General features: G+C 42.6%; 1 protein-coding gene across 3 annotated transcripts in view; it reads left to right on the forward strand.

Moving 5' to 3' along the window:
• The window catches only part of prex2 (phosphatidylinositol-3,4,5-trisphosphate-dependent Rac exchange factor 2), a gene marked incomplete at its 5' end in the record, with an annotated part of 81,175 nt that overhangs the window by 24,111 nt on the left and 44,499 nt on the right, over positions 1 to 12,565 (forward strand). For all 3 annotated transcript variants that reach the window (XM_079234165.1, XM_079234166.1, XM_079234167.1), the window contains 7 exons: positions 619 to 768; positions 1,339 to 1,480; positions 6,035 to 6,135; positions 7,158 to 7,261; positions 7,348 to 7,397; positions 10,731 to 10,806; positions 11,693 to 11,765. In XM_079234165.1, the coding sequence (XP_079090291.1) occupies positions 619 to 768; positions 1,339 to 1,480; positions 6,035 to 6,135; positions 7,158 to 7,261; positions 7,348 to 7,397; positions 10,731 to 10,806; positions 11,693 to 11,765 (696 nt within the window). The remainder of the gene's footprint in view (positions 1 to 618; positions 769 to 1,338; positions 1,481 to 6,034; positions 6,136 to 7,157; positions 7,262 to 7,347; positions 7,398 to 10,730; positions 10,807 to 11,692; positions 11,766 to 12,565) is intronic.

A 12,565-nucleotide genomic window follows, 5' to 3' on the forward strand; every position in this document is an offset into this window, starting at 1 on the left:
TTTGCTTTGGGTTTTTAACATTCTTAGGTTCTATATTTGAGTGTAGAAGGTGAATCACAAGTAGTCTCCATCTCTGTGGACTATTCTGAACACTCAGCATTGAATAATGCTGATGGGTGGTTCTTCTTCTGATTGTGTGTACTCTCTTTTATCTCATTAAAGGAGAAGAGCGATAATCAATGAAGCACTCAATAGAGAAGGTAGGGCCGGCACTAGAGCTGTGAAAATGAGCCCACATTGAGTGTTTGCACTGAACTAGAGTACTTTACTCTCAATAGTTGTATGATGAATGTTTGGGGAAAAGAGGCTGCACACTACTGTATAAGAACGCTCTATATGTCTCGTCTGTTCTGGCTTATTTCCTGTTCTTTCTCGTTGCCTTCGTGTTGCTATCACAACGTTATTTTATTTTTGTATTTTCTCTGAAGCAAGTCACTGGAGTTGTGTCTCATGTTATTGCTGTGTTTTGAACTGCTGATTGATTGCCCGCCCCTTCAAACATGTCAAATTACTCTGAGCCTAAATGAGTTAAATACAAATTTGATTTGCGGCGATCCACCCCTTGCAAGTAGAGGACTTTATAACAGCAGTGAAGCCAATCTCATGTCTGCGTTACAGCTGACTACCACAGCAGCGGGAACATAGTAAACAACGGCTGGAAGATCCACAACACGGCCAAAAACAAGTGGTTCGTCTGCATGGCCAAGACCCCGGAGGAGAAGCAGGAGTGGCTGGAGGCCATCATGAAAGAGAGGGAGCGGAGAAAAAGTAAGAAGGCGCTTTAATGTATCAGGGTGGGGTGCGGTGGTCAGTTAGGGAAACTCATTTCCCCTTTTATTGTTTCTTCTCAACATCTGTCTTGAATCAAATAGCTGTGAATATATGCTGTATTTGGATAAATTAATACAGAGTATTAATATAAAAGGAGGGGAAATACCAACCATTTAGTTGTGGAATCTGCATCCAAGAGTGAAAGAAAAAAAAAAGCGAGGGATGCGGTGATATTGTGTGTATCATTGCTAACACAATTAAGGGTGTTAAAACAGATTAGCAGGTTGTCATTCCGACAAGGAAAAGTATAATTTTCGGTGTCTTATCGTACCCATTTTGAGATTGTGTACACGATCATCTCTTCATGGTGTCAGTCATTGTTTCCAAGAATATTAGCACAGACACTGAAAGACATTGCTATTTATCTTGTCAAATTAGGAGACATTAACCTTCTCCAGCTAGTAATCAGTGTCACCTCTAGTCTAGGAGCTGAGTGCAAAGATTGTTAATGCCAAGATATTGACAGGCTTTTTTGCACCCTCCCTTCTTTCCTCCCGTGCTGCATAGGTCTGACGCTCGGCATGGAGCAGGATACGTGGGTGATGGTGTCAGAGAAGGGAGAGAAACTGTACCACCTCATGGCCAAGGGTAACCTTATTAAGGACCGTAAACGCAAGCTCACCACCTTCCCCAAGTGCTTCCTGGGAAGGTAAGATTCTTGCCGCTAACCTCGCCACATTGATTTGTCCAGTGAGGAAGCTGCTGAGTATTGGGTTCCTCTGTGTCACATCAGTTTGAGCTGTGTAGCTGTGAGGGAGAGTCAGAGTGGATGACTGTGCCGTGAGATAAACCAGAATGAATATCTAATTCTTTGTAATTGCAGATATACAAGTAGACAGAGAGTCTTTGTACAGTGTGAAATCAATACTATTAGCACCTACATCATCTGGTAGATTATACAGATTACACTATTGCAACATAGATCAATCAATCCATCCCAGATTTAAATTCTTAAATGGGCAAGCATTTCTAAAGACAGCAGCTGGGAAAATGAAAGCGTCAGTGCTTTTTGTTCAGGCGGCTCTGTGTTATGTATGCCTGTAGTCTCAGTCATGGGAAAATCAAATCCAGCCAGATTTAGCCCATGAATCTTATTCAAGGATTATTGGTGTGGTGTCTGGGGACGGATCGGCCATTGAATGCCAGCCGTAAATCACAGGGAGATATCCCTGTGCCGCTCAGATGACTGCCCGCTTTCTCCATTGCCCATGTTAGATTACAATCAGCTTACTGCTGAGGAATCCATGAGGTAACTGCAGTAAAGGGCCCATTATACCATAAAGCAGCTGTGTGTGTGTCTTTGTAACATGTTCATCATTTCCTCTTGTCCTTGAGTTTCCACAGTTTAGCTATGCCAACATACTGTCCTTCCATGTTTACTTTTTATGAGTCTAAATATGCCTATCTATCCTCTGTTGATAGTTGAGAATATTTACTGTAAAGCTTAACTCCAAATCCTGTCCTTGAGCTATTTTAGCATGCATGAGTTGATGCCCCCATTTCGGTATTTTGCTTTCATCATGTAAGATGTAGATGTCTTGCTGTCATATCGTCTTGCGAGGTTCTTAAACAGTAAATTAGTACTAAAGTTGGTTTTGAAATTGCAGTTTAGTGTCCAGAAACACTCTTTAAATTTAGAATTAAAATGTAAATATGTCGTGGGCACGGACTGTAACTCCCATCATTGATGTTCATCAGAACCAGAAATGTGATCACCAAACTACCTGCTGGGATATAATATTCTTTTTACAGGAAATCTTGATGGGATGTCACACCTCTTTCACTCCTGAATTGAATAAACGCACAAACCTATAACCTCAATCCCAACCTCAGTCCATTCCTGCCACATTGCAGGCCTTTGTGGGAAGCACACAGTGAGATTTAAAAGGTGACAAAACTGGATCAGTATAATAAAATCTACAACCATCTGGCTGCAGCAGAAGAGCTCTCCGTGCTTGAAAATAAAAATTCTATGGGACAGCTTTTTTTAATAGGGTGATGACACTATGCAATTTAAAAAGGGTTGGGAATAAAATAGTTTTGTGAGACAGTGTTGGTTGGATGTTATATTAACCGTGCCCCTATCTTGACTCAAACAAATTTGCCTTGTAAACGCCACACTACTTTTCAGAATGAGCCATGTTTTCCATTCGTTAAAATGTTCTAAAGAGATGTTTTGTGACTGGTAATCACCAAAGCTTAAATAGTCAGTTCAAAATCCCTGTTATTTTTAAAAGCATGGAAAGAGAAAAAAAAACAACCAAAAAGTCCAATTGGGCATAGTTGTGGCCATGTTACATAGGACGGTGGTCGGGAATGAGGAATTACTTTCTCCTTTGGTGCATGCAGACAACACCAGATCCCTTGCGGTCTGGAGGAGGAATGGATCTGTCGGCTGAAAAGATTAAAAGGATCAAACGTTGGTCATATATGGGCACCTCCTTGAGTCTGAAGAGATCATATGGTGAGAAAGCCACTCAGGGAAGCTCCCTTTGGAAACCTATCCCTCTATACACACAACTTGGCCAACACCTGGATGACCACTTGTGGGGGAAGCGACATCTCTAGCCCCTCTGTACTTCCCCTGTCTGAAACGATCATGGAGATGATTACATGTGTGCGTAATTGGTGAATTGGAACCAGGATGGATGTCTCTGATGAAAGCCACATTGCCTATGGCTTCAACTCAACCCGCTCCCTCCATTGTGAAATACTTTGCCTTTATTCTTTTTCCACACCTCCTCTCTCTCTCTTGTTTAGTTTTTTCAAGCCAAAGGCTATTTTTGGGTCCCGAGCTCCTCCCCTTTAAGTCGTACAATCACATTTGTGGTTTGGTTCCAGTGACAGTGTAATTCATCAAAGAAAATGTGTGCGACAGCCACCTAGCTTGCAGTTATAATGATCCCATTTTAAATCTGGAATAAACGGAAAAACAAAAGCAATTCAAAGTGTGTCTTTTCTGCACATGACAGACAATAGTGTCTGCTCGTTGTGATATGTTGAAGAAAAGCCCTTTGAAAGCTCAACAAAAAGGTTAGACACCCTGCAAGAAATGCTCTTTGTCTTTGTCAGCCTCCGCTCTCTTTTTGACGTTACTTGGCATTCACCTTTTGCGCCATCTGCTCACACGAATGTTAAATTTAAGAAGAAGGTGAATAAAAGAAAAAACTGCTGCTTCTGAATGTGGATGTAGACAGCATTTCAGACATAGAACAGGGAGGTATATTCATACATCAGTTAATATACAGTACCAATTGTAACAGAAGGGTACGGAGAACACTGAAAAAAGTGGCAGTCAGCTCCGTAGTCTTTCAAACAAAACTCCAAGTAACAAAAAAAAACTGGAAACCACAAAATTAAACTCTTTCAGCCAGGTCGCTAGCTGACTTACCGACCTCAACTCCCCAACCCTGGTGCTCTCAGGGCGCAGCCACTCTACTCCTCTCTCTCTCTAAGCATGTCTCCTGATCAGCTTCCCTGCTTGACGTTTGTTCCCCTCCCTGACGAGGAGATGAGCTCCAGGTGTGTCCCTTCCCACACCTGATCCCAATGCTCTCCTGAAGGAATGGGTGGAGCCCTCTAGCTGCAATGGAGATGCCTCTAATAACCCGGCCCCTCAGCCCCTTACACAGTATTGTATGAAAGTAGATACTGTCTGGGATTTGATTATCTTAATGTAGTGGTGTAGAGAAACTTAAAGCAATAGTTTGACATTTTAGGGAAATACGCTTATTGGCTCTCTCTCAGGGGAATAAATTCCACCTACTAGCACCTCCATAGTTCACTAGTTTACACGTTATATTGTTTATTTAGTCTGTACAAATACATAGTAAGACCACTTGTCAAGTTCACACTTTTGTGTAAATTAGACTAATTAATTAAATAATTAATGAGCTTTAGAGATGCTGCTAAGCATATTTTGTTACCTGTTACCAACGGAACCAGGCTAGCTGCTAAACTAAGCTAACTGGCTACTGGCAGTAGCTTCATCTTGAGCAGACATATGTGAGTGGTATTGCTCTTCTCATCTAACTCTCAATAACCAAAACATTTCTAACTTTGGCATTCATAAAGTGATCCATCGCTTGCAGCAATAAGTTAACTTGAGGCCCATTAATGAAGGCTGAATTCAAGGAAGTGAAACATGTATTACCAAACACCATTAGTCGTACTCTCAAATGATCGATATGTACACAAATACGTCTTAAATATTGGGATGTTTTGATTTGGTACATTTTGCCCCGTTCACATGTAGATTTTAATTGCGTGAAAGTGTCTCTTCAGGCCATGAGAACTTCACAGTCCAAACTTTCATGGTGTTTTTCCTTCCATGGCTAAGGTGCAGAGGTTGACAAATTGACGTTGTTGTAGACTTGTGTTTTTCCCCTGTGGTCTGTTGCGTAGAGAAAAGACGCCACGGATGAGTGGTTAAAGAGTGACGGAGGTGGGGTGTTTGGGCAGTTGTTTCTCTGAAAACATTTGTAATTGCCCCAGTTGGCTCCACGCGGAAACCCGACCACCACCGCCATGGCCTGCAAGTGAATTCCACAGAAATCCGGTGGTGCTGCTGGCTGTGTTTGTTTGTCTGCTATAGGGAGACGAGACATCTGTGATTTAATCGGATAGGCTACTGCAACTTTGGCCTCAACCCTCTAAGTCCTTCTTTATTTTCTCCTCTTGCTCTCTCTCTCAGTTTTTAAATTATGGAGAATTATTCCGTTTAGGTCATTTGGGCCCCCTCAGAAGATCGGATGCTATGTTTGTTTTCCTGGGAGTTGGTCTGTTTCCTCTTTCCAGTTGTAAATGATGCAGAACAAAATTATCATTTATTTTCCATCATGAACTTCCCGAGATTCAATTAAATAGTTTGGATTTCATCGTGTTTCATCGTGTGTATAAAATAAATTAAGTTGAACTCGACCAAACACAAACTAAAACCTGCTGGACAGATGTGGCCCCAGCAGTAAATATATCATCCCTCTTCACCAAGATTGTGTTTGTTGCCTTAGTCTCCACAAAGGCCACCACTTTTTCCAATTTACAGATTATTGAGGATTAATTCAAAGCTCTCTCCACTGAACACACACTTTCTCTTTTCAAGAGTGATGGGATTTCCCCTTGGGGGTTTTGTGTACGTTTGTTGTGTTATCCCTGAGTGAGTATGTGCGCTATTATGTCAGTGTTGCCTTTTGTGTTTCCCCAGTGAGTTTGTGTCTTGGCTAATGGAAATTGGTGAGACAGGCAACCCAGAGGAAGGGGTTCACTTGGGTCAAGCTCTGCTGGAGAATGGAATCATCCACCATGGTTAGTTCTCTCAATTTTCTCCTTTCCTTTTTCCCCACTAAGACCTTCTTCATCATCCTTTGCTGTTCCATATCTATAACCAAATATACCACAGTCTAAGTTACTTTGTGCTACACAGTATAGTGCATGCAAATGCCTGTCATTGCCTGACCTAACCTATTGCCACGTCTAGTGAATGTTTCTCATTCAGCAAGCAGTTTCACAATATTTTCACTCCCTGGCTTGAGCCTACAGTGCAGATGTTTTATTTACGTATGTCTTAGCAGGTGTCCCACTCCCTTGACACAATGTTTAGGTAAGGGATTATGAATGTTAATCTCCTCTTGCCGTAATGTTTGTGAAATATTTGCTCATTGTCTGTTCCGTGGCTTTGGGTAACAAGTGTATTTGGTGCATGAACCTTAAGATGGCTAAGGCTTTTGCATTCACACCAAATGGCGCAAACTGCTCTGCATTTTTTTTCTTTTTTCTTCTTCCTCAAAAGAGTAGGGCCCCAAGCCAAGTTGTATCTTAAATCACTCGGGGGTGCTTTATTGCTTCCTCACAGAGAAATGAGATTGGGCTTTAGAGCTGTTCCTGACACAGAGGAATAACTCCGAGCCCCTCGGAGCTCTCTCACAGTGCTGTTTGAAATGCCCATGTGAAAAATGAGAGAATATCTTTTCATAAAAACCTTTAATGTAACTCTCATGGCTGCGGCCAAGAATACAGAGCCAACTGTTATTACTGTTTTGGAGGGCCTTCAACAAAGTCCCCTAAAGCAAGAGGAGCAGAGCGCTCTGAGCAGCTGTGTTATCTGTGACCACTCTGTATGAGGTTTGAGTCTTCCTCTTGTCTGGAAAGCTTGTTTCACCATGCAGTCTTGCTTGGCTTGAATATGTTTTTAAACCTCTTATACTTTTCAAATTTAACGCAATATGAATAATGCCCCCTTAAGTTTTGAAACTTTTTTTTTCTTCCATCTTTCATCCTGGGCACTTCTCCTTTCAGAAACCTGCTTATGTTTTGAATTGCATTTTTAGTCACGGACAAACACCAGTTCAAACCTGAGCCTGTACTGTACCGCTTTCGCTACGACGATGGCACCTACCACCCCAGAAGTGACATGCATGACGTCATATCTAAGGTAACAGCGGAGCTTAATTTAATATAAATCACATTTGACACACTTGCCATTCACCTAATCAAAAGCGTCTTGCTTATTTTTCTTAGGGCGTTCGACTCTTCTGCCGTCTTCACAGCCTCTTCACTCCTGTCATCAGGTAGGCAGCCATTTTCTTTTCCACTCTATTGCAACCCAGCCAGGTGGGGCCCCAATAGCTTAACACCTGGCTTTTACTTATAAAAAGCTCAGTAAAGAAAAAAAAAAAGAGGAACTGACTTGGGAGTAGTCGGCAAAGATGGTGATGGAGTGCGGCAGGGCATGTGGGTGATCCAGCTTGGTAGGTTTTATCTGCCTGGTATCAGTGATGGGGCAGTAAGTAAGATTGAGTCTATCATGTTAGAAGTTGTCTGGGTAATTTGTGACACGGATAAATGGCCAACATCGGGAGGAATTTCTCTTAGTGCTTTTGAGAGTTCATTTTCAGCATTTAATAGCCTTTCGGAAAATGGCACAACGTGAAAAGTGACAGAGGCATGGTCTCCTTCTGGAAATATTTGTTGTAGTAGTAGAAGTAGTAGTAGTAGTAGTGTAGAAGCAATTCCAAATCACTAGCCCTTGCTAGCCCTCTTAATGGCTTTTCAGGGAGCTTTCAACCTATCAGATGGTCAGCATCAGCATTGTTCTTGGTCAAGCATTAACTTGAAGCCAACACGGACGAGAAGTTCCAAAAGTGCAATGGGCGAAATTGCTGGCCCTGTGTATGATGACAAATACATTGCCATGAAAACTAAGCACACTTTATTTTTCGGATGAAATCGTGTAGTACGATTGAAGGCTCAGAAAAAGCTAGTAAGTGGATCACAGATACAAATACCCTGATACCTGTTATAAAGCATTTTAAAGTGGCCACAGTTACAATGGGCAGGTCATTCACATTTCACTGAGCGTGACCGACATTTATTGATCTTGTGCTCTCAAAGGCCTGACAGAAAGTCATGCTGCAGGAGACAAACATCGATTCCAATTCCTCAACGTACAACATGATCAAAATAGCCATTTGGAAATCTGAAGTTCAAAAATGTTGTTTTCAAAGTTAGTACTGAAATCTGAATGAGTTCTGTGTGCCATTATGTCATTCAGATAAACACTTGGAATAATACAAATAAGCTCCCATTAATTTATCTTATAGGGGATAATTAGTGTAAAGATGCAAAGGCATGCCCATGAAACAGTCACTGAAACCCAAATGTGAAACAGGTGTTTTTGAGCAATTCTGGCACATGTGATGAAACATCCCTTTGTCGAACAGGGTTCGAAGTGGAGCAATCTCATTTCATAGGAGTGATTTTCTGTGTTGTTTTTTTAAATCTCCATTTGAACAGTGTTTGAGGAGCAGGCTGCTAATGTGTTTTGCCACAAAGTACCGCATCAAGGTTGCCTGTTTATGCTACTTTCCAAATGGCCCGCAGAAAAGCTTTAATTTCACACCAACAAAACTGTGCCATAGCTGGAAGGGACACGCTGATCCTGCATGTATTCTTGCATCGTACCTTCTCCTTATTTACGTTTGATCCAGCAACTAAAAGGCCTAAAGGGAGTGTGTGTGTGTGTATGTGTGTGTGTGTGAGAGAGCATTCAGCCCACTGGCGTTTGTGTTGAGGCCAAATCTCTTGACGTAAAAACTCTTCTTGCTGCTCGAGAGGTGTGTGTGTTGTAAGCCAGCGTATCTGTGCAGTGTGTTCTCACTGAGAGCAGTACAATGCATCACTGGGCCTGGGAATGCCAGAGTTTAATTGGAGCAACCAGCCCCTGCCTAATTAGGTGTAATGTCCTGGCAGGGCGAGATAGATGAAACAAAGGGGGGAGGAACGTACACCGTGCAACCCCCATACCCCCACACCCAGATACACCCACACCTCCACACACCCACATAACTTCTGTTCCCCCCCTCACACTGAGCTTTCCTCACAAGAAAGCTACAGGGAATCTGATTATGCGTTTGAAAAGTCCACTATAGGCGAATATTGTGTACACACATTTGTTTGTGTATAAATGTAATAAGAAGAACAATTTTTAAATGCACATATAGAGGCTTCAAACCCACACAATGCAGAAAAGGTCAATCATAAATTATCTTCACACAGAAGGGAAAAAAAACGACATTTCTGTGTCGATAAACATCAACACGTTTTCTTCATTGTGCTGATAAGACCTCCAGAAACTATTCACGGATGGATGTGTAGGATTTAAAAAAAATAACTAACGATATGGTGCACTGTACTTGAGTAATCCATCAAGACTGAAACAGTTAATTAAATCTTGAACTTTCAGCATCCCCTGCATAATATATTTCAAAGAATGCTTTGAAAATGCAACGTTTGTCTTCGTCATCCATTTACTGCGAACAAAATGTCAAAGCAAACTTTCCTCTTTAGACGGCAAGTTAAAAACCACCTCCCTGACCTTTCCTTCTGTTACTCCTCAAACTGCTGTTTCCTCATGCCGGGCATATGGCTGCCCACTGGACCGCTGTTTACCCCCATTTTTCACTCTGACAGCCTCACTGTGCACCAGCCGCTCTAGCTCCAGTCTGCATTTCTCCACTATCCCATTTAGGGACAAAACATGGTTTTTCTTTTTCTCTTCTGGTCCAAGTGGTTTATGCATGGGACGGCAGGGCAGCGTGCCTCACCGGCTAATACCAACACCATCGTCATCATCAGAGACCAACTCAGGCTGTCAAACACAGCTACGCAACAGAATGCTCCATTGTGGAGGAAACGGGGCAGCATTTCGCTTCTCATGCTTCACATTTTGAACAGCTCCAGACAGCTGATATTGGACTTCAGTTTGGAACATGTCATTTTTTACTCTGAGCTGCTTGTGTGCAAGACAGGCATGTGTATGTGCGGTTTGTGTGTGTGTGTATATGTGTGTGTCTGAGTGAGTGTTGGCATGTGGTGCAAGTGGTGGAGCGGTGTAAGTCACGGTGGTTCTGGACTTTCCCGGCCTGCAGCTCCGTCCCCGGGGAGCCCCCAGTGTTCATGGGAAAAGTCACAGCTCCATTTCAGACGGCATTCTCGGGGCCTGTGCGGCAGTGTGGGTAACACTGGGAACATCAACACCAGACTGACATGGGGCACCCTAGGGCCAAACACAGCAGGGGCCGTTACCAGCCATGCTCAGAGGAATGGTGTTTTCCTGTCACCGACTCCCAGAAACTCACACAGATTTATGACGCAACTGCCAGAGCTTGAAAAGTGACCACACCTTTCTGACAGTTAGAATTATTAGCCCTCTTTTAGGCTTCATTGCTATTTGTGTTTAAATGGACCAAGAAATTACTACTTCACATGTTCAACATCTGGATTTATTATGGGGAAAGTGAATCACTGAGTTGAAAAGTAACATGGCACAGTTTAAGTTTGAAAGTAGAATTTTGTATTCCTCATCCTTCTCATTAAGTGTTCTGCTTTTCTTACCAATCCAGGGATAAGGACTACCATTTGCGGACCTACAAATCAGTGGTGATGGCCAACAAGCTCATAGACTGGCTTATTGCACAGGTAAACCCTGGTTCAGCTTCATACACTTTCAAATATGACTAACGGTATCTTTTATCAAATATCAGTGGGTGTCTGATCACGATATTATCAAATAGTAAACAGTCAACCAAGTGTTTGCTCAAATAAATGATTCAAGGCAAAATTGTAAATAAAAGGATCAATAATTAGATTTGTTTTACATGTGTGAAAAGTTTTTCCTGAAATAATGCACAACTTCAAACATGTCAATTCGATTGTTGTATATGTCGTTTTGCGGGCCACCTCAAATGTGCAACAGAGGAAAGGAACTGAGACAACAAAGCGTTTCTTGCCACCAGACTTGAGGCTCTCAGCGGAGCCGAAAGGAAACGAAGAGAGAAAGCAGAACTGATTCGACACCTGAGCTTTATTGACTTTGACAGGAAGCTTTGAGGTTGACAGATTGATAGTCCTGTCCAGGATGACAACAAAGAAATGAAATGTGTACGGCCACCACCACAGAATCAATGGCAGACATCACATGTTTGTGTGTGCATAGAAGTGCATATGTGTGTGGTAGTCCATATGAATATGAATGTGTTTGACCCAGGCCAGCGGAATAGCTCTGACTTCTTCAGTGCGACTTCAAAAGCTGTCACACTTTGCTGTCTAGACATGATTCTGGCTGTGTTCAAGATGGAGCGGAGTGGAGTGGCTCTGCTGGCCTAAGGGATTTTGGTTGCAGGAACAAAGGAGGCGAGGGGGGGTGGGGGGAGTGTGACATTTTGTCTGCTCTCTAAACATACAATGTCCTTTGTTCTGTGTCTTTATCTTTTTCCCCCTTGACTTGTTTACTCTTTCCACTCATTATGCTTAAACATCTCTCCTCTGCACCCACTCGTTCTCTTTCCCGTGTCTTCTGGTGCAGGGGGACTGCAGAACCAGGGAGGAAGCGTTGATCTTGGGGGTGGAGCTGTGCGACAATGGCTTCATGCACCACGGTACAGCACCTTTCACTGCAGAGGATTTCCACAAACTCCAAAAAGTTTGCTGTTCACAAACAGTGGAATCCTCTCCATCATTTACTAAATGAGAGTCAAATGCTTTGGAGAAACCGCACGGAGGGCGCCTGGCATTTAGCATCCTGTTTTAGAACACAACCACTCTTGTTCTCTTTCCATTTCTACTTATAATTCCTTTGACTCGCTACAGGAATAGAACATATTTCCAATCCAATGAATGCATTTGTCATTCGTATGTGTGGTTCGGGCTATGGCTGTATGAATGCTATCCTTAACTTTTGTGCATCTGAACTTAAGTAACAAAGTGCAGGGCACATGCAGGTTTGGCCTTCGCTGTGAGAACTTGGCAGCTAACACATGGATGTTTTTCAGTTTAAGGGCAAAATGGTCAGTAGCGATGGTTGCAGTTTGTTTATGCGAGTCAGACTTGTTTAACTCTGCTCCTCCCTCTTGCCAAAGTCCACATCATACACACTACAGTATGAGTCACAGCGTGTCCTTGTACCTCCATGATGTAACTGCTCCAAACTACCCACAGTTCAAGTCTCACTCTACAAATTAGCTGCAGATCTATAGAACATAACAGTCCCAGCCATCAAACCTTTCACTTTTCACTTGCACAGCCTTCAGGATAATTTCGCCATTCCTGCGAGTGCGTTATTTGGCCTGATAATGTGGTTATTACACTTATATCTGGAGTGGAACGAAGAATAGGGTTGTTTTTCAAAACTCCTTCACCAAGTCTATGTGAAGGCATTTTGTTACTGTGGAGACTGGGT

This window comes from Taurulus bubalis (genome assembly GCF_910589615.1).
Source record: "Taurulus bubalis genome assembly, chromosome: 18".
Taxonomy (NCBI): domain Eukaryota; kingdom Metazoa; phylum Chordata; class Actinopteri; order Perciformes; family Cottidae; genus Taurulus; species Taurulus bubalis.